The following is a 20,912-nucleotide window of genomic DNA, read 5'->3' on the forward strand; positions in this document are numbered from 1 at the left end:
TTCGATGGTGTCAAGTGTTTAATTAATCCTACCTTCAAGAGTTTGATTACACGAGATTAAACTTGAACAGTCGTCAGCGAACGAAAACTAGGTAGGTGAGGAGAAAGCTCATTGAAAGCACATTCTTTATACACGCCTAAAACTTAAAAACCACAATTTCATTACTTGAATTAATTTAGCTATAATGTGCTATATTAGTCTAAAAATTTTTGAATTCATTTTGAAATACTTCATCTTTTTTCTTAATAATACAAACCTAAACCAAATAGTTTTTCCGATATTTTATTTTTTGTAAAAAAATACTAGTTTTTACACTTGCAAAAACATTACGATAGCGACGAGCTTATTTCTCACGAGCGGTGCGAGTGCTTAATAAATGAGTGACTTAAAAGTTTTGGCAAACGTGTTGCATACTATACTTTTTCTACGACCGTTAGTTTTTGGGTACATTTTTGCAAACTACACAAATACATTCACTGACATGACGGTATATAATATATAAATTCATTGTGGTGAATTTATGGAAATGGGTGAGATGGAAAACAATGCTTTGTCGGCAGTAAAATGCGAAGTACCCCAATAGACGTATACCAGCTAGACAATTTCTTCAGTGGTTAATGGAATGGTTTAATGCTAGTGGTAGTATGGAAAGCGAAAAACGCAAAGTGATAAACCGGAATGAGAAAAAAGAATTGCAAATTTTAATTTGGTTAAAGTTATTGGACCACTTTTTTTTTGAGACATTTTGTAGATTAATTTACCTCAGCTTCTTCAAGAAGTTAACAACATTCAGATCCAACGAATGTGCTTTCAACAAGATGAACTTTATCCGCATTACCATAGAGAAATTCGAGAATTTTTAAATAATCATTACCCACAGAAATTGATCGGTAGAGGTGGATTCATCAGACGGCGCCCTCGACCATGTGACGTAACACCCCTAGATTTCTTATTCTTTTTTACAATTTAACTAATCAAAACATAACATTTTATTTATGTTTGTAAATATTTTGATATTGATTTGTTGAAAAATTATTAGTTGAATCACTTTAAAAAACAAATTCCATCTGATATTTATAGTGACATACAGGATCGTTCCATCAGATCTAAGAATGTAATCTTGTACAATATACCGGAGAGTGCGGCTGATGCCACAGTGGTCCCGTCTTATGAGACATGCGGTCATGAAATTTCATATTTGAACTTTTCCAAGACAAATACATATTTTTAAACAATAATATAAATAAAAAAAACATTTATTTCTAAAAAGTAAAATTTTATTAACAGCAGGAAACATACCATAAAAAAAATCACATTATTTTAATAAAACACATAAAAGTGAAAACTAAACTAATATGGTACAATTAAGTCTAAAGAATCATTATAAATTGTTCCTGAACCCTCAGTGTGGCTATGTCTATGGCTAATTACTACCGAATTGAAATTAAATAGAATTTATAATTTTATAATGTGTTTTGTAATGAAACTGAAAGACTCATTACAAATAATCATTTATGGCTGCTAATTTCAGAAGTAAAATTCACTATAAAAAGATCTTTTATATCATTAAAAAGAGGGGTACGGGATTATCGTTTTATAATAAGTTGTTTTGTTGCTTGATTTAACTGTTATTATATTACAATAAATCAAAAACATCGGCTAATAAATTGGTCTTACTGCTTTTAGGTAATGTCTTACACTTGAAATAAAAGAGTCGGAATTTAAAAGCAATCGATGAAGATCTGTGTTTGTAAGAATACTAGACATTTTTCTTCTATTTTCACGTCTAAATAACTTAAGATTTTTATTTGAAGATTCTGCAGCCTCTTCCGAAACTTCCCCTATCGGTAGAAGTGCATTTTCAATAACTTTAGACCATGCACAGAGGCAGGATAATTTTTTACGAGGTGTTTTGCTGTTTCTACAGCGTAATTCTGATAGTTTTTAAGCAAGTATTAAAAAGGTACATCCTCGTGAAGGTGCATTTGACTATTTGAATTGCAACAAAAGAAAAAATAATAATACAACGTTTTTTTTGTGTACATTTTTTATGTAAGCAATAGAGGCCGCCACTAACATTAAAGACTTCGATTGTAAACTAAGTTTTGTGACACATTTTGCGGATGTGGTGGTCTATACGAGTCCTTGGGTTTGTTGTACGCAATAGTGAAAAATTTACTCCACATTGCTTTAAACTCCTTTATATCTCTTTTGTTCACTCAAGATTGGAGTATGCATCTGCTGTATGATTTCCATATTATGCCTGCCATATAGGTAACATCGAAACCGTTCAGAAAGTATTTTTAAGATCTTTGGCTTCAAAGGCGCATATCAATATCTATAATGGGTATCAGATCAACTACAGTATTATAACTGAGGCCTTCAACATTGATACTCTTCAAAGCAGAGGATTTCAGAGGGATGTAGTTCTTTTCTTTAAGATTTAAGATAAGATTCACCCCTTACTAGAATGCTGAAAGGGTGCAACTCTTTAAAGTTTGATCCTTTTGTCGGCAGCCTCCGCTCATTTCGTTCTGATGCGTTCTGTTTGAGTGCTACCACTTAATTATATTTATTGTTATTGTTATACTTTGTTCTGGTTCCAGGTTGTCTTTTTCTCTCTTTGGCTTTAATGATTGTAACAGTGTTGTAAATTGATGAAATAAAAACAGTAAGGTTTTTCTTTTTTTCTATATTTAATGAATTGTGTATTTGTTTTAACCGCAATTATATTTAAAACAATGACTACATAATTCACGTTGGAACTGCTAAACATTTACTTGTTCCTTCTAACATTTTAAAAAGAAAAAAGGGTCTTTACCAACCAATAGAACAAAGGGATAGCCATTAGCGTCTCCGTGATCCTTCTCTGTCCTTTTAAGAGTAGATCATTTTTCAAATGGGTGGCGATAAGCAAACATTCATTTTATTACCAAAACCTAAGTAACAGCAATTCGATGTATTTTATTCCTGTTTCTAATGCGTGATCTTTCTTCTGTATGTTTTTTATCCCCTCGTGATTAAATTAATATCCCGTCATTTGTAATGGATCACGCAATAGGAATCAAAGCGATTGAGCAAGTCTGAAAAACTGCTCACCTTGATTCCGATAATAATTTTGATTTTATTAAGTTGTTTTTATGATTATATGTCGGATGGAGAAATTTTTTTGGAAGTTAGTTTTCCTTGGAAAATTAAAATTAAATTTTCAGTTAAAATAGACCAAAAGAAAGTTCAATTTCCGTAAATCAAGCACATAGATACGGCACAAAAATAAATGTACATTTAAATTAATGGTGGCGTCCTCTACTGCACTCTTATCGAATCAAAGCTTGCTATGCTGTGGGAAAGTAGATACCGACGACCGATCCGTGGTCTGCGAAAAGCAATTCGCAAATGTCAAGGGTTTGACTAACGTCAGAATCAGTTGGTGAAATGTCACGGAAGTAGCGAAAAGTTGATCAGTTTTGGCCGTTCGCACCAAAATAATCGTGTGAAAACCGTGCGTTTCAACCGCGAACGTATTCTAGTCAACCATTGGATTCCCGAGCTCAGGCATGTACGGCTGTAAATACTTCAAGGACGAGAAAATTACCAGGAAATCAATGATCCGAACGTTTCTGAGAATCTAGCTGAAGGGGTTGATTTAAAATTCCTCTAGGAATGACTGTAACCATTCCCAGTATGCCTGCCGTGAGGAAATACAGAAGGGACACGACTGAAGTCAGTAGCTGCCTCAAGTACATGATATTCGGATTCAATGTTCTATTTTGGGTCAGTAGATCAAGGGGTTTTTACAAAGTGAAGAACTCATTTTTTTTATAGTTGTTGGGGCTGTGCATTCTGACTGTCGGCGTTTGGGCATGGTCGGAAAAAGATATTTTTAATAATCTAGGCAAAGTCGCCAATGTAGCGCTAGATCCAGCTTTTATTTTAATCTGTGTCGGTGAGTTCCTTTAATGGAGAACAGTAGGGAGTTGTTTAACATATTGTCAATTTTAGGAACCCTTACGTTCATAATCGGTTTTACAGGCTGTGTGGGTGCTCTAAGAGAGAATACATGTCTGCTGGCTACGGTAACTTGCAAAATAATATAGCTTGTTTATAATTTAAAGTTTGTAATATTTCAGTACGCTCTATTTTTGTCAGTGCTGCTATTATTTGAAATGACCGCTGGAATATTGGGCTTCATATTTAAAGACTGGGTGAGTCACCTTTTATTCATTTAGTTGGTAACCCGATTCTTAGAATTTGTCCAGGTAAAGTAGGTCAAATAAATAAGTGTTTAAAATTTGACTTGCGCAACTATTAACTGTAAAGGTGACTGGTGTTTTTTCGTATTAAGATTAAATTAGGCTAAATTTTATAATTTACAGCTGATCTTTTAATCTTAAATTTATGTGAAAGTTATCAATTTTATAAAAGCTTATAGGCAATACAATTTTCCATTTTTGCGATCATTTTACCTGAAAGTGATAGAGATAGTGAAAAGAATAATGAAAATATTGAACTTTTACAGCAACACATTGAAAGCAAATATCAATAGAGACGAACCCCAAAATGCGCCTTTGGTGGTGAATGATTGCTCGAGATTCATTATCATTTTCACTATCGCCATCATTTGGTTGCAGAATCTCTCCTGTGTTGTTGGTTGTTCTGCTTAAGTATGTAGAAGTTTTAAAGTGTGAGCACTGCACTATGTTTATTGAACCGTCATGTATTTAAACGTTTAAGCTTCGTATATTGCATAAGAAAGTTTTAAAACAAAATATGGTACAAAACCCTGAATATTTTTAGGACTTACCACCAGGCTTGTGTTCCTTAATTGTATGCTCTGGATGATTGATTTATTGCCTGCTCTTCTATAATCACCAAAAACTATCGCAAAATACATCATTATGCCTTAAAAAAATTAAATGTTTTATACACAAACACATTTGGCCCGCCATTTTTAAAAACTGAATACACAATTGGTCAGTTCTGGTACGCTTATCTTTGCTCTGTGCCGAATTTCAGGGAACTGTATTATGGATTTCAGTATTTTTGTGGATTTAAACTATAAATTTTCAAAATATTACATTTAGATGTAGAAATAAGGTATGCAATGTGGAAGTAACAAAATAGCTAATGTGCAATGTGGCTAAGACAGAAGTACTTTTAATGGTCAGTGACAATTAATTTTACAACAAAAAAAAAACTTCTTTTTCTCAGCAAACCTAAAATTGGTTACACTTCAGCTGAGTTGCCAAGTTGAACTGTGGAATCTCATGTGAACAAAATTACTTGCTATTTTAAGTATTTGTTGACAGGAAATTGTTTAATTTGACAGAATGTCCCAGGGGTTTTTGCAAATTTTTAATTATGTTGACTCACATTGCAAGGAAGATGTAAAGTGAGATGCTCTGTGTCCGTAAAATATATAACTTTCTGTGGACTATCACGTGTGACTCCTTTGTGTTTGTGTAGCTAAAGGCCCAAGCGACGATCGGATTCCAGACGTTCATAATCCACTATAGAGAGGACCCTGATCAACAGAATTTGATTGACTGGATTCAAGAAGACTGGGTACGTTGTTGAATGTAGAAAGCAATTTATTGGTTGAGTTATGCTATTTGATTTGCAGTTACAGTGCTGCGGCATTGAGGGCCCTAAAGATTGGGACCAAAACAACTACTTTAATTGTTCGTCTAGGGACGTCGGAAGCAGGGAGGCTTGCGGAGTTCCCTTTTCCTGCTGTAAGAGGAAACCGAATGTAAGTGTATCAGTGAAATCTTAACATATTTCTAAAGTTTTGTTATAATTTTTGCGAGTTCACCCCCCCCCCCCCCACACCGGCAGTGAATTTTCTCATTCCAGCTGTGGCAGTTTTAGAGAAATTTAACCGTTCCGGTATTTTTTACTATCCCGGTATAATATTAATTTTGTTGTTTCATTGCAGGAGATTATTAAAAACAAGCAGTGCGGATATGACGTTAGGAAACCCGGATTCGTAAGTACAAATTGGATATTACTTTTTCGGTTGATGTTTAAAAAAATATTAAAAAATGATACTCAGTTAATTGCCCCTAGGGAGATTCATGGTTTAGATGTTTATTGGAGATGAAAGAAAAATTTTAATGTTCATTTGGTACCTGACTGTAAAGCTATAAAATTCTAAATGAATCTTTACTTTTACTAGAAAGGCAAAGTTGACAAGATGAATTTTAAGAATTCCCTTACTATTAGGCATGGTGAAACTGGAAGCAACTAAATATCTTGTTTTCGACAATGCAATTCGTTTTTTAAAAAGGTGTCAAAAAAAAATCGTCAACCGTGAATCACCTTGTATAACTTTCGGACAAAAACTGTGTAGGTGGTGCGAAAAAGTATGTTTCTGCAAATTATGGCACCATTTACATAATTATAATGTTTTTTAATAGTATATTTTATCATTTGGCAAAGAATTAGTTTTGTAAAGATTAATATTTTAAAATTAAAAAATAAATAAATAAATAAATACGGGAAATTCTATTACGCAATGGAAAAATCTTCCGCAAAAATACTCCAGTAATCTGATTCAACGATACTGAATAGGTTCTGCTGATTATTTAACATTATGATGCATTCTAATACGCCGATGCAAGCCATCCCATATGTGGTCGATGGGGTTCAGATGTGGCAATTGGGATGGTCATTCTTACTAAACCATTCTTTTACTAACTTGGATGCGTGTTTCCGACAATTCGCTCTTGCTATGGCATCTCTTCTTCCACAAACAATTGCAATGTATTTTCCATTATCCCTATGTAATCGCTCCATTTTACTCTATGTTTCAATCATTAGCCCCGTCAAAGATCGAGAAAAACATACCCAGACATTGTGTTCCCTCCTCCATGTTGACATGACATGACAGTAGGGATTTCTAGTTTTGATATTCTTGAAACAATTTTATCAGTCCTGGAAGTAGTTTTATTTATTTATTTGTTATTATTAATTCAACTTGCAGGACTAACACTCAATAACAAGTTGAAATAGCTTTCAAATTAACTTAAAAGTTAATACTACTTATTACCAACATTCCAGAATAAATGTTAATTAATATTAATTAATTAAATAGAAATAATTTTTGCAAACAATGTTTTGAATTAGACAATTTATCTATTTTACTTTGGTATTTACAATAAGGTGTAACCAACACACATACATTCCAAAAAAGCAAACGTCGAAAAACTTTCCAGGGACATTCCAACAATGACAATTGTAAAATTAGTCATCTAGAAACCAGCCCTAGAATATTTTGGGAAGTTCCCAAGGCAGTTGAGTGCCTGGGGAATTTCTTTTGCATTTTTTTACCATAACAGCTTTTTCCAAGCAAGTTAGTTAATATGTCGACAAATGTATTGTTTTCGAACATTTTTAAGAGACGATTAACAAGTTAAAATTTGGATACCGAAAACAAATAGTATCTAGTGCTGATCTCATATCAACTTAAAAAGACCCTGGAAAAAACTGCCCCATAAACCTGAAACAAAAATGCTAATTATAGAAGTTTGCATTCATTTATTTTAATAAAAAAAGAATATAAATATCTTGAAAAATTTAATACAAAAGCATATTTTTTGAGAATTAAAAATAAATTTGATGTTTTTGTGGACGATCGTCTTTTCGTTCCTCTAGCTTGCTTCATGTATTGATAAAATTAATGTTATTTAAAGTTATAGTTATTTCCAACCACAATTCTCTTACAAAAAGACAACAAACATTCCTTTACGTGGTGCCCCTTAATGTAGAGAATTCAAAAAAATCTTCGAGCATTGATAATATAAACAATATTAAAATTTTCCAGACTTATTTCCATCCACAAATTCCTTATCGCAAAAAAAAAACGCAACACATTTCTTTACATTTATTAGATGTGATCAAAAGTAGCATCTCTTAATATATGGAAATTAAAAAAGCTCTAGCTTACTTAAAGCATTGATAGTATAAATTTCAATGAAAGTTTACATTTGTTACATACACCCTTTACATTTGCTAAATGCGATCAAAAAGTATATCAGCAACGTCTGTTAATGTATGGAAATTAAAAAAACTCTAACTCACTTCAAACATTGATAATATATTATTAAAACTGTTTAAGGTTTTTTCCAAACCCCTTATCGCAAAAAAAAACAACTAAACTAACTAAAAAAACTAACATTCCTTTACATTTGGTCTCTTAATATATAGAAATGAGAAAAAGCTCTAGAATATTTCAAACGTTGATAACTTTAGTTTGTTTCAAATATTGATAATATATTATTAAGTTTCCCTACTTATTTCCAACCACAATTCACTTATCGCAAAATGAAAACAACAAACATTCTTTTACATTTAATAAATGTGATAAAAAAGCAATATCAGTGGCGTGTCTTAACTAAAAAAAGATTTTTACCATATTTCAATTATTGATAATATAAGCATTATTGAAAGTTTATATATACTTTTTCCCGATCACAAAAGAAATAAAAATCTTTTTACATTTGAGTAAGATTACGTCAAGTGGACCCCCCATTTACCACTTCATCATAAAAATTTAATTTAATTATATATATATATATATATATATATATATATATATATATATATATATATATATATATATATATATATATATATATATATATATATATATATATATATATATATATATATATATATATATATATATATATATATATATATATATATATATATATATATATATATATATATATATATATATATATATATATATATATATATATATATATATATATATATATATATATATATATATATATATATATATATATATATATATATATATATATATATATATATATATATATATATATATATATATATATATATATATATATATATGATATGATATTTATGATGAAGTGGTAAATGGGGGTCCACTTGACGTGATCTTACTCATTTGTTAAACGTTATAAAAAAGTGTATCGGTATCGTCTCTTAATGTCTGGAAATTAAAAAAAAAACTCTACCTTACTTCAAGCATTGGTAATGTAAAGAATACTCGAGGTATTCATGGTTACATAACAAACATTCTTCTAAATTTCGTAAATGTGATAAAAAGCGATATCAGCATTGATAATATTAACACACACAAATCCCTTATGGCAAAAAATAACATAACACACATTTCTTTACATTCCTTGAATGTGACAAAAAGCGATATCAGTGGCGCCTCTTAATATATGGAAATTAAAAAAGCTCTGGCTTACGTCAAGCATTGATAAGATACGTTGCCATACTTTTTTCCGCCACGTAATAAGTGTTTTAACGCAGCCAGGTGAGAGGCACATATTTGAAAGGGGCTGCCTTCGGGCAGGCGAGGAGTGGATCGAGAGCAACTTGGTGCCAGTGGCGGCCGTTAAAGTGGGAATCATGATCCTACAGGTACAGGCCCGCTTTTTGCGATGGCCACGTAGTATTTTCGAATGCCGCTTGAATCGTTACGCCACTGCAGTATTATGCAAATTTCGAATTCGTTGTGCGCCGCATGATTTACAGTGTTACGCCACTGTCGTGTATTGCCAACCTATGGATTTTATTGTCGCTAGATGTTGGTAGCATGTTGTTTTAAGAACGAATCAACTTTAAGTTTTAGTTAACACGTTCGTCCGTTCACTCTTCATTTTAATGTCCTCGTTTAAATTGTACGCATTTGTAGTGACGTCATTTTTGTTTATCCTTGTTTAATATGTTCCAAATGGCGGTGGCAGTAAAGGGTACAAAAAATGGACGTCGGATTGTTAGTCATTTTTTATACAGGACGTCCCGAAATTAGTGGGCTTAAACATAACAGCACATTCTGCTACTAAAATAAGCCTCTCTATGCCCTAAAAGGAATGGCCCTGAAAATGACTTTTTATTAATGTTTTCCAAACCTAAACTTAGATTAACTTTTGAAGGTTTTAGGTAAAAAAAACTGAAATTCCTTTTTGTGGGTTGACTTTTTTAGTTTAGTTTAGATTTATTAATTTTGAATTGATGGCTCAGTAGTAGATTATTTTTATGAATAATAAATTCATATTAACCAGTAAATTTAATTCGGAATGGCTAATAATTAATTAAATTCTCAAAGAGTTTAATTATTAAAAGAAAGTTCCACAGGCTACTGTAATACTTTTTACAAAACTTCTGGATTCCTCCTGCGTCGGTTTTTGCTCAGTCGAACTTGCTGACGTTTCGCCATCCTCCTGCGTCGGTTTTTGCTCAGTCGAACTTGCTGACGTTTCGCCAATCATCCTGTTGGCTTCTTCAGTGCTTGACTGAAACTGATTCGCATTTTTCTCTGTACCTGTTGGTAGAAGAATTGATTACATGTTAGAACATCGTCTAAACAAGTCAACCCGCAAAAAGCAATTTCAGCTTCATTGAACAATTAACATTAGATTCACACGATATTCTAGTTAGTTTCGTGGATCGTAGAATCCCTATTTACCAAAGTTCGTATTCCTAAAACTCTCAACATCATTGCAGATATATTAAAATCCGAAAATCTGGAACCAAACCTCACCTTCGTCGAAAAATGCTTGTCTCGAACATATTTTTCTTATAACGGTCAAATTTTTGAACAAATGTCGGGAACAGCTATGGGTTCTCCACTATCACCAATCATCGCAAATATATTTATGGCAGCCTTTGAGAAGAAAGCTCTCGACACCTTGCATCTAAAACCAAAATTATGGCTACGTAGATGATACTTTTGTTATTTGGCCTCATGATCAACAAACTCTAGTAGATTTTCTTAGACATTTAAACTCTATACACTCTAACATACGTTTTACCATTGAGTTGGAAACTAATAACAACTTCCCAGTCTTAGATATTCTTATCAATGTAAAATCAGACCTAATATTGGGTCATTGTGTTTACATAAAACCTACGCATACAGATCGATACCTTAATGCATGGTCATATCACCCTCCGGCCCAAAAATCATCAGTTATCAACTCTCTTGTGTACAGAGCAGTAAACCCGAGTCACTGAACCTAGAATTAAAACACTTTACCTCTTCCATCAAAAAACACACTTCACCACAACCTTCCAATAGCAATGAGTCCGAAAGCAATCCTTCACTTTCCACTGTGGTCCTTCCTCACATTCAAAATATCACTGGCGACATATCAAAAGTTCTAAAGAAGTATCAAAACCGGATTTACCACTTGTCCAAAAATCTCTCAACATCTTCGTTTCATCAAAGACAAAATTCCATTTAAGATGCCAGGAGTATACAGCATTCCATGCAAATGCGGCAAAGAATAAATTGGAGAGACCGGACGAAAAATATCAACTAGACTCAAAGAACACGAAAGAGCCTTACGACTATGACAAATAAACTTATCAGCTGTTACCGAACGCAATCACGAAATCGCACATAAAATTTTATTGGATAAAATTCTTGCATGTAATCAATTCTTCTACCAACAAAAATCCGAGAGTCTATAGAAATCTATAAACAACCTAACAATCCTAACCGCGACTCTGGTCTCTACCTGTCACCAATATGGGAATCAGTCATTCGAGACGGTGTTTATGCCCCTCATTTAGGTTTGCCCTCCTCAAACAGTATATAAACAGGTACAGAGTAAAATGCGAGCCGGTTTTGTAAAAAGTACAGTGTAATTATTCTTAACACATATTCCCGATCTTATTTCAATATTTTGAGGTGCACGAAAAGTCACGTAGCGACTGTTCCTAATTTATTAGCTCTGGATTATCCACTTCTGTGGCACAGGTAATTCTAGTGGGTTTAAGTCAGGCTACCGAGTTGACCAGTTAACTGGACCACCGCCATTCATCCATTTGTTTGCGAAATTTTCATCTAACCAGTTTCTGACACCCTGTCCAAAGTTTCTCTCTTGTTGTTTACAAAGCCATAAAACTATCTCATCCCAAGTCACTGAACCCAGAACTAAAACATATTACATCTGCTCTTCTCTCCAATAATTTCAACATCAAAGATATTACACCAGATACACTTCACTACAACCTTCCATCCATCCTTACATTCAAAGCATCACTGACCACATATCAAAAGTACTTCAGAAATATAACGTTACAACCAGCATCACTACTTGTCCAAAAATCTCTCAACATCTTCGACCCGTCAAAGACAATTTTCCGTTTGAGATACCAGGAGTTTACAACATTCCTTGCATATGCGACACAGAATACACAGGACAAAGGCTGAAAGAACATGAAATTGCTTTTAGACTACGACAAATAAACTCATCAGCAGTTGCCAAATAGAATCATTCGATAAAGCTAAAATTCTTCTACCAAAGAAAACTACGACAATCTCTAAGCAACTGAACAATCTGATCTGCGACACAGGCCTTTACCTTTCACTAATATGGGAATCAGTTTTCCTACATAATTCCCCCCAGAAGATTTGTAAATAGTATAACACTAGCCAGCGCAAGTTTCTTTTCTTCCTTCTTTCATCTAGATTTTTGTTTTTATTAGTGTATTGTGGTTAATAATGACTGGGCCTTTTTTAACTGCTTAAAATAGAACGGAAAGCTTGTAAAAAAGAAACAATTTTACAGGAATTCCGAAGAAATTATACATAAGAGAGGATTTGCGGTGTACCCCTTTAGCATTTAATCAACTTGGCAAAATAAAGGACTTTAAAATATGATGCTGATTCTTCGAATAACCCTCGGATTCTCATTAGTCCAGAAACGCTCACTGTGAGTGTTAAAAGCTTTTATCTCTCAGACTATAAAATTTTGTCCAAAACGATTTAGAAAGTCTTCTGGTCTCAATTTCTGTACTTTTGGATAAAGGTAACGATGTCCTTGGCTTTGGGTCATTCTACCAATCTACCAATCTTTTATATACCCATAAAACTGACAAATAACCGTGAAATTTAAATTTGTTCTTTTTATAGGAGAGAGCGAAACTTCATATCGACCTGCTTAGAAATTGTTTTGGGAATATTGATATCTGCCGTAAATAGGAAAGAAAAACTCAGCGACAGTGTGAACCAAAAAAAAAAAACACCATATTAGTCAAATTGACAGCAATCTTATCATTTGAAAATCTATTTTTGAAATCCATTTTCATCGAAAAGACTTCTTTTTTTATATAAAAACAATTTATAAGTCAATCCCCAGAAAAGTTATTCCGATTACCTGCACCTCTAAACAAAATTTGGCACTTACAATTTTTAAATCATCTTAAATTTCAAAATTTGTTGGGAAAATTTTATTCATTTTATTTAAAATTTTCCCATGATTCGTTTCCGGCATTTATTCCATTCCAGTTGAATAAAAAAAAAGTAGAGTTTTTTTGAAAACTTTTCCTTTCCAGACTTAAGGTTATATATATATATATATATATATATATATATATATATATATATATATATATATATATATATATATATATATATATATATATATATATATATATATATATATATATATATATATATATATATATATATATATATATATATATATATATATATATATATATATATATATATATATATATATATATATATATATATATATATATATATATATATATATATATATATATATATATATATAATTAATATCACACCGATTTATCCGGCTATTTATTAATATATTCCCAAATACTTCTAACATACTATTCACGCATATTTGGCCAGCGATTGCCCAATAGAATTGTTCAAACACCGTCATTTTAATTTATCAAAATTACAACACTGCATCCGTGTTCTTATTGTTGTTTTTTTTTTCACGTGTGTATATGTTTTGTGTTGCATTGTTATTGCAGGCTTTTGACGTTGCCAAAATTATAAACGAACGGGGCTGCATCGAGGCCGTAGAAGACTGGACCGAACAAAACATGATATCTTTAGCATCTTGCGGTTTTGTTGTTTTATTTTTTCAAGTAAGTCGCTTCCGTTTTAGAGCACCCCTGTATCATTTCCGGTTCGCGGTGGTTTGCTTGCGTGCATCTACTATGCTGCCGTTTTATTATGACGTCAATAGTTACTACTTGAGACGTTGCTACTGTAGTACGAGACACAATAAATGCTCATGACTGTAGTAATAATACTATTAAGATTTTTACCTGCGGGTAGGCATTGTTAAGCCCATAAATGTAACCCATCCAGGGTAGTTGTAACGAAATTGAAACACAAAATCCATACCATACCATCTAAGGATATATTTAATTTTGTAATTGTTTTCCAAATTAAGTACATGATTAACACATCCTCTCCAACTGCTCTCTGGTATTAATTCGCACTGAGTTTCAATTAAATTTTCTGGTTTAAATTATTATATTATTTGTATAGCATTCAAATCGCAGGTGGTAATCTAAGGGATATATTACCCGATTTTTTTATGACGTCTACGAATAAGTTTTATCATACTATTTGTTCCTTAAAACCACAACTAATTGTTTTTGTTGTATAAGTACGAGGGCAGCGCCAAAATTCCCCGGCCTGAATATGAAAGAAACAAAGTAGAGTAACAATTTTTTATTATTTTTAAATATAATCCCCCTTAACTTCAATACACGTATTACTTCTCTTTATTAACAACTCAATCCTTTTAAAAAAATATTCTTTTGGTTTGTCTGCAAAATGAGCTAAAACAGTCTCTTTTAACTCAACTTTGTCGTTAAACCGCCGTCCGCGTAAGTCCTTTTTCAAATATTCAAACAAATAATAGTCGCTGCGGGACATATCTGGACTATAGGGAGGATGATCTATCTGTTGGAACCCACACTCTAAAATGACAGCTTGTGCAACACTAGCAGTATGGACAAGTATCATTATCGTGCAAAAAACGCACGCCTCTGGTCAATTTTCATAGTCGTTTTACACGTATGCAGTCTCGCAATTTATGTAATAACGTTGCGTAATATTTACCATTGACAGTGGTATTCGTTTCTTTAAAATCTATGAAAAGAATTCCTTCACAATCCCAAATGATCGTGGCCATCACCTTTTTTGTTGACTGGCAGACTCTGAATTTTCTTGGATAAGGATAAGGATAGTGCAAGATGGGTTCCTAAAAACCTTTCGGCTATTCAAAAACAACGCAGTGTCGAGTGTGCGCGGTCTTGTTTGGAACTCTGTGGGTCGGAACCGAAGCCTGTGATAGAAACTATTGTGACAGGAGATGAAACTATGGTTCTCTATTATGATCCTCTATCGAAAAAAGGATCAATGGAGTGGCGTCGTAAGGGTGAAGCACCTCCAAGAAAATTCAGAGTCTGCCAGTCAACAAAAAAGGTGATGGCCACGATCTTTTGGGATTGTGACGGAATTCTTTTTATAGAGTTTGAAGAAATTAATACCACTGTCAATAGTAAATATTACGCAACATTGTTTACTTTTGTCCTTAAAGGATTGATTTTGAGAATCCCTTTTAAGTATCCAGCCTTGGTCGGTCATTGCTAATGTCCTTCATATCCACTTATTTTGCAGATTTTAGGTATTTGCTTCGCTCAGAACTTGCGAGCAGACATTTTCGCGCAGAAGGCCAAATGGCACTGACAATTGCGAACTCCCACGGCCGTCTAGTATACTTTTATGTACAGGACGGCCTGGGAGCCCGGCACCATCGAGAGGTTCGACCTGCTGTGATGTCCGGGAAATGAGATATACCGGGCCGAATTGCTGTTAAACGTTATGGGGGCCATATTTCAGACATGTTGCTGGCGGTCCCGCATTTTATGTTCCGTTTCGGCAGATTACACAGTGCCTCCAATTATAAACTATCCAACCGAAAGAATTTTCCGGGAAAATTACTGTGATTTAAGGGGCGTTCCATCAAAATAGAGCGAGTATGAGAAACAGTGTTAAATCGTGTAAATAAAAGAAAGTCGCCTAAAAGGGGATGCTTTATATTATTATTAAATTAATTATAAGAGATTGTTTTTACAATACATAGTTCGTTCTTGAAGAGGCGCTTTTTTTTTAGGTCAGTTATTTCAGTGCCACAGTGCGACATTAAAAAATTAGTTCTGAACTACACATATTTAGAGTCGAAAGAAACATTAGTAATATCGAAAACAACAATATATCTTAAACTAGCAACCCTCTGTATATTGATATCTAAAAATGCTCTTCATACTATATCCCAATTTAAACCTGCTGTTTTTTCTCTTTTCGTCTGGAAAATTTCTTTCACTGATCTTGGTTACAACGAGCACGTTTTTCTTTTGGTGGCTAGATGAAGACAAATACGTAATTTATTTTTTACAACAAGCTAGAAAAAACAAAATTTACTTTTCTAGCAATTGGCGAATCACCTCTTCGTGAACATATTCTCGCTCTAAACCCTGCAGAATACTTCTAACGTCATCTTCGGAAAGACCGCAAAATTATTCGGGTTTTCTCGACCTTCTTGAGCACCTAGACTTCCCGGCATTGCTCTCCGTCCGACATTTTGGTGTAAACTGACGTGAACTGATGCTAATTAGTTCCAGCTATGACACAAACAAGACAGTCGGCAGTCTGACAAGCAAACTCACTTTATCCATTCTTCACGCCTCATATGCTTAGAGGATGATAGTTCAGAGAAAATTCCATCTTCCTGGAAGTTTTCAGGATTCATGAAAAAACTTGAGCTACCTGCTTTTTCTTTTTTTATTTTTACTTTCACAGTAGATGTTACACGTTTCCTTCCCTTTTGATAAACTCCTTTTGCATTTGAGATGACAATGTTTCTTTTGTCACTGTAAATTTCCGTTTTCAATGCTCGATCCCAACTGGTTTTTGCGTGGTGTACTAGTGACGACAAGCGCGTGCCCAAGAATGTTGTGATTCCGGGGAGAGCGGTGCCATTCATTAACTCCGAACCGAAAAAAACAAAGCATTCCTCGAAAACGGTATGTCCGATCCTAAAAAGTCCTTAATACAGAAGACGCGCAAGATTCGAGGAAATAACCTGAACCTCGAAAATGTACAGGGTGTCCCAATTATGTCTACTGCGGCACTGCCGGCATTATTGCCACAATTTGTGTCTTTCATTTTGCTCTTACGACCCTGAGATGTACTGTAGTTAATTCGCACGTAAGATATCCCTTGGAAGGTTCTCAAAGACAACTTTTTATGCTCTGCAAGAAATCCCGAAAGCCATTTTTTCCCAGCTTTAGCTGCGTTAAACGAAATGTTCATCGACGTCCTTACTTTTGGTATTGAAACTGGAGCTGCTAGATGTTTTTATGTTTTTAACATTTAGCTAGATTGTTGTTTTGAGTGTCGATTCTGCTTTTCGTAACGACTCTAGGAGATGAGGTTGGGTTATTATTTGTTGAAGATTGTAAGAGCACCATACTCATTTAACAACGAATCATAACCATTCACCAGGCAATCTTTATCAATATCTTGAAGTATCCAATTCAAACGATACTTAAACACATGCCATATATGATGAAATAAACAGCAGGTCATATAACAAACAAAAAAATTACTTACGCTTCTTGAGGATCTGCAAAGAAATCTTTTATCGTTATACATGACCTAATATGGATACCCCAAATTATCAAAAAACTACATACAGCATTTGCAAAAGCGCGTTTATTTTGCGACTTTCTTCTACTGGGTGTTTTTAGTACAACGAGGAAACAGATTGATATCTTCGAAAGTGAGCTGTATGTTTCCCGTTTCTCACCAGCATTGAAGAGTTATTTTAATTCCCCATAATTCTGTTGTGATATGTTGGACGCACTGTGTATAAAAGGGGAGTAGCCTTGCCACAAAAGCAATCGAACCAAGCTTGGACCCTTGAACATGACACAGTTTGAATCGCTGAAACGGGTCGACGTTTAATTATTAAAATTTGTACTGGCGGCTGCCTTTTTGTAATTGTACCGCCATTAAAATATGTGTGTAAAAATTGTTTCCGATTTTGATGATCACTACCTTATTGTGCTTTGGATCTCCGATATTGTGATCAGGAAAACTTTTGTAAATAAAGCTAAAATATTAAGATTGCGCAACATTCCGACAGTTCAAACTTCATGTCGATTACTCTTAACTATTAGATAAGGAATCTTAGACAGATTCTTAACGAATCATATCATGAAATCCTTGCTCTGGATCGCAAACTCTTGCGGAACAAGTTTTGAATCTCACGTTTGTTACAGATCGCCTTTCATTTTTGTTCGAAAGGGATTTGTGCATCAAACACGTTTTATTGTTAGATATTTTTCTGTGATGAATATCGTTTGTTAATTTTGAAACAAACTTTGCATCGTTCGAACTAGCCTTTCGTTATGTTACGGCGATGAGTCTCAGTTTTATGTGATATTTATGGGCAAACTCTTTTTTTTATATATAGCGTGGTGATCTTGGCGTGCGACATATGGGATTTTTTTTACTAAGTGCCCAACTTAAATTGCCAAAAGTTGGTGCGTGTTCCGAAATCATATTGTCCAAGAGTAAAGTACCCTTATTTCAGAAAATTTAGCAAAATGTTATTAGGTTGTTTTGAACTTTTATCAGGACGACAAGGTTTTTTGTTCGAAAAATATTAATATTTTTTTTCAATAATTTGAAATATTTAAAATAAGTATATTAAAAAAACTTTTTTTTAATCTTAATAGGCCCTGTTTTAATGTAAAGTAAGAATTTTGACCTGGTAAAACAACTTTTCCTAATAACATTTTACTCAATTATTTGAAATAAGGATACTTTACACTTATGCGGCTTTGTCCTGCTGATTGACTTGTAAATTTTTTATGTACGCCTAATTTGATTACTTAACACGGCAGTATTAGTATTTTAGTTGTGCAGTTTAATAAAAGAAATCCCGTATGTTGCGCACTAAAAGGGTCACAGTGAAGAGATATCGGTATATTGTTTAAGTTAATTATTTCTCTGCTCACTACTGAAACCATTTAATGTTTTACTAAGTTTTTATTTTTAATTTTCGCGTTTTTGTAATCCAACTAATGTTGAGAAAGTATTGTAGTTCTTTGTATACTTGTATAATAAATTATAGTAACATATAGTTTATTTTTGTCATTTTCCGAGTACAGAGTGTGCCAAACGATAAAGCTTGTTCAGATGAATTTCAGGAAGAAATTATTATTTGTTCTTCTTTCCAGGAAAAGAGAAAAATGTTGATACACAAAATACACGAAAGTTTACGTTCTGGGGAATATATGGCAATTAATCTACTTTCTAATGGTGAAAGTCGTTTTCATATGTACTTTAGAATGCAGTCATGACATCTAGCAGTCTAGCATCCAAAGTCAGCGTAACTTGGTTTTTCGCAATAAAAAAAAGCTGCAGGTGCCCAATATTCTGATTGCGGAATAATTGCTGCTTCGTTTCGATAAGATTAGATTTTTGGTATCGAGTTTCGATATATTTAGTAGATATGTGACTGGACGTGGTGGACTTCATGTGCGCAAGCGAGTCTTGATTGTCAGAAAACGGGGTTAAAGAATCAAGTACTACAAATACCAAGCTACATATTTATTTTCAAGACAGTGCCCTTAAAAGGGGTTGGGTAGCTTTCTACGAGCGTGGCACTCCAATATAGAGTTGTTTTGAGGACTTCGTCTCTTCTGAGGGCTCAAAATATATGTTTATCTGTTTGAAAGTTGGCGGTATAGAGCTTGCTGTTGACGTAGTTGCAACTGTGTGAAATATTTTAGTAGCCTTCCGTCATACATTAAATCTCAGTTAACTTTTTTCAGTTGGTTAAAGAGCCAACCCACACATCAGCTACCGAGCAGAAAATCAATGATATCATTTACATTAACCAAGGTATTCAAAGTTCAGAGTTTGTTCGTAAGATGTTTTCTTTGATTTCAAATTATATGTTGATAAGATATCTCCTAAGTTTGTCACATACGAAAATCATACTACTTAGTAATCAACAATTCTCAGTAGATCTTCCGTTAATAGACAGGGATTCCATATATAGGGTGGCCATTTAAAAGAACCATATACTTTTTATTTATTTATATTTCATTTTATTGAATTAGTTGTTTAAAATGTCCACCCAGTTCCTGTGTACATAGTCTAGCTCTTCTTGGAAATGAAGTGATGGCTCTGTTAACAGTGTCAGGATCAGCACGAATAATTGTTCTGTTTTCAATACTTTCTCCATAAACTAAAGTTTTCCGTCTTCCCCATTAGAAGTAATCTAAGTGATTAAGGCCAGGTGACCTCGCTAGCCAAGGAATTGCTGAACCTGTTCCAATCCACCGATTTGTCTAAATTTGATTAAGTAATTCTGTTACTTGTCGACCAAAGTGAGAAGGGTGCACCATCGTGCTGAATCCTCATTCGTGTACTTTATATGTATATGTACAATATTTTAGACTAACCTAACTTATAATAGCTACCAACAAAACGAACGCATTTCTGCAAAAAAAACTAAATCTTCTTAAGACGAATCGGAAGAGAGTGGAAAACTAAAGTAGATGTTGGCGTTTAAAAAAATATGTTTAATAAATTAATGGTTTCTGAGAACCAAAAAGTATTTTTTGGTAAAACTATGTTGTATATCAGAAAAAATGCTGTGGACACAGGTTTATAGATACCACAAATCAAGAAATCGCCTCCATTTAGGAAGACCATGTAAAAATAATGTGGGAACACTCAACCTCACAATTTTAAAAATTAAGTACATAAAATGGAGCAAATTCGAGCAAGATTTGCTTCTTGATGTACGCTTTATAGTATATTTGAGGTCGGAAATACTATGAAATCACTGCGTTATGTAATAAGCTATTACATAGCTTATATAGAATATTCTTAATTACTATAGTGTTATAAATAATTTCGTCATTAGTTAGATTAAAAATACCGAAAACTGTCAGCTTTTTCAAAAATTCGACCAGTGTGTGACTCACTCGAAATCCAGGAGATGAAAAATGAAATAATTCAATGTTTAATAAATAAA

The 20,912-nt window shown here is 33.4% G+C and overlaps 1 protein-coding gene across 3 annotated transcripts; it reads left to right on the top strand.

The window, feature by feature from the left end:
* The first annotated feature begins 3,411 nt into the window (after positions 1–3,411).
* LOC132701994 (tetraspanin-5) lies at positions 3,412–18,996 on the top strand. 3 transcript variants are annotated; one of them, XM_060670378.1, is made up of 10 exons: positions 3,412–3,774; positions 3,826–3,946; positions 4,003–4,076; positions 4,131–4,205; positions 5,467–5,565; positions 5,624–5,752; positions 5,939–5,989; positions 9,316–9,426; positions 13,807–13,923; positions 15,473–18,996. In XM_060670378.1, exons 1-10 carry the CDS (start codon positions 3,664–3,666, stop codon positions 15,539–15,541), a joined length of 957 nt encoding a protein of 318 aa, XP_060526361.1. In that variant the 5' UTR covers positions 3,412–3,663; the 3' UTR covers positions 15,542–18,996. The 3 variants fall into 3 exon arrangements, with proteins under 3 accessions (XP_060526361.1, XP_060526364.1, XP_060526362.1); XM_060670381.1 differs by lacking the exon at positions 13,807–13,923; XM_060670379.1 differs by lacking the exon at positions 9,316–9,426.
* The last annotated feature ends 1,916 nt before the right edge of the window (positions 18,997–20,912 follow it).

Source organism: Cylas formicarius, unplaced genomic scaffold, assembly GCF_029955315.1.
Source record: "Cylas formicarius isolate icCylForm1 unplaced genomic scaffold, icCylForm1.1 PGA_scaffold_5__7_contigs__length_24384050, whole genome shotgun sequence".
Taxonomy (NCBI): Eukaryota; Metazoa; Arthropoda; class Insecta; order Coleoptera; family Brentidae; genus Cylas; species Cylas formicarius.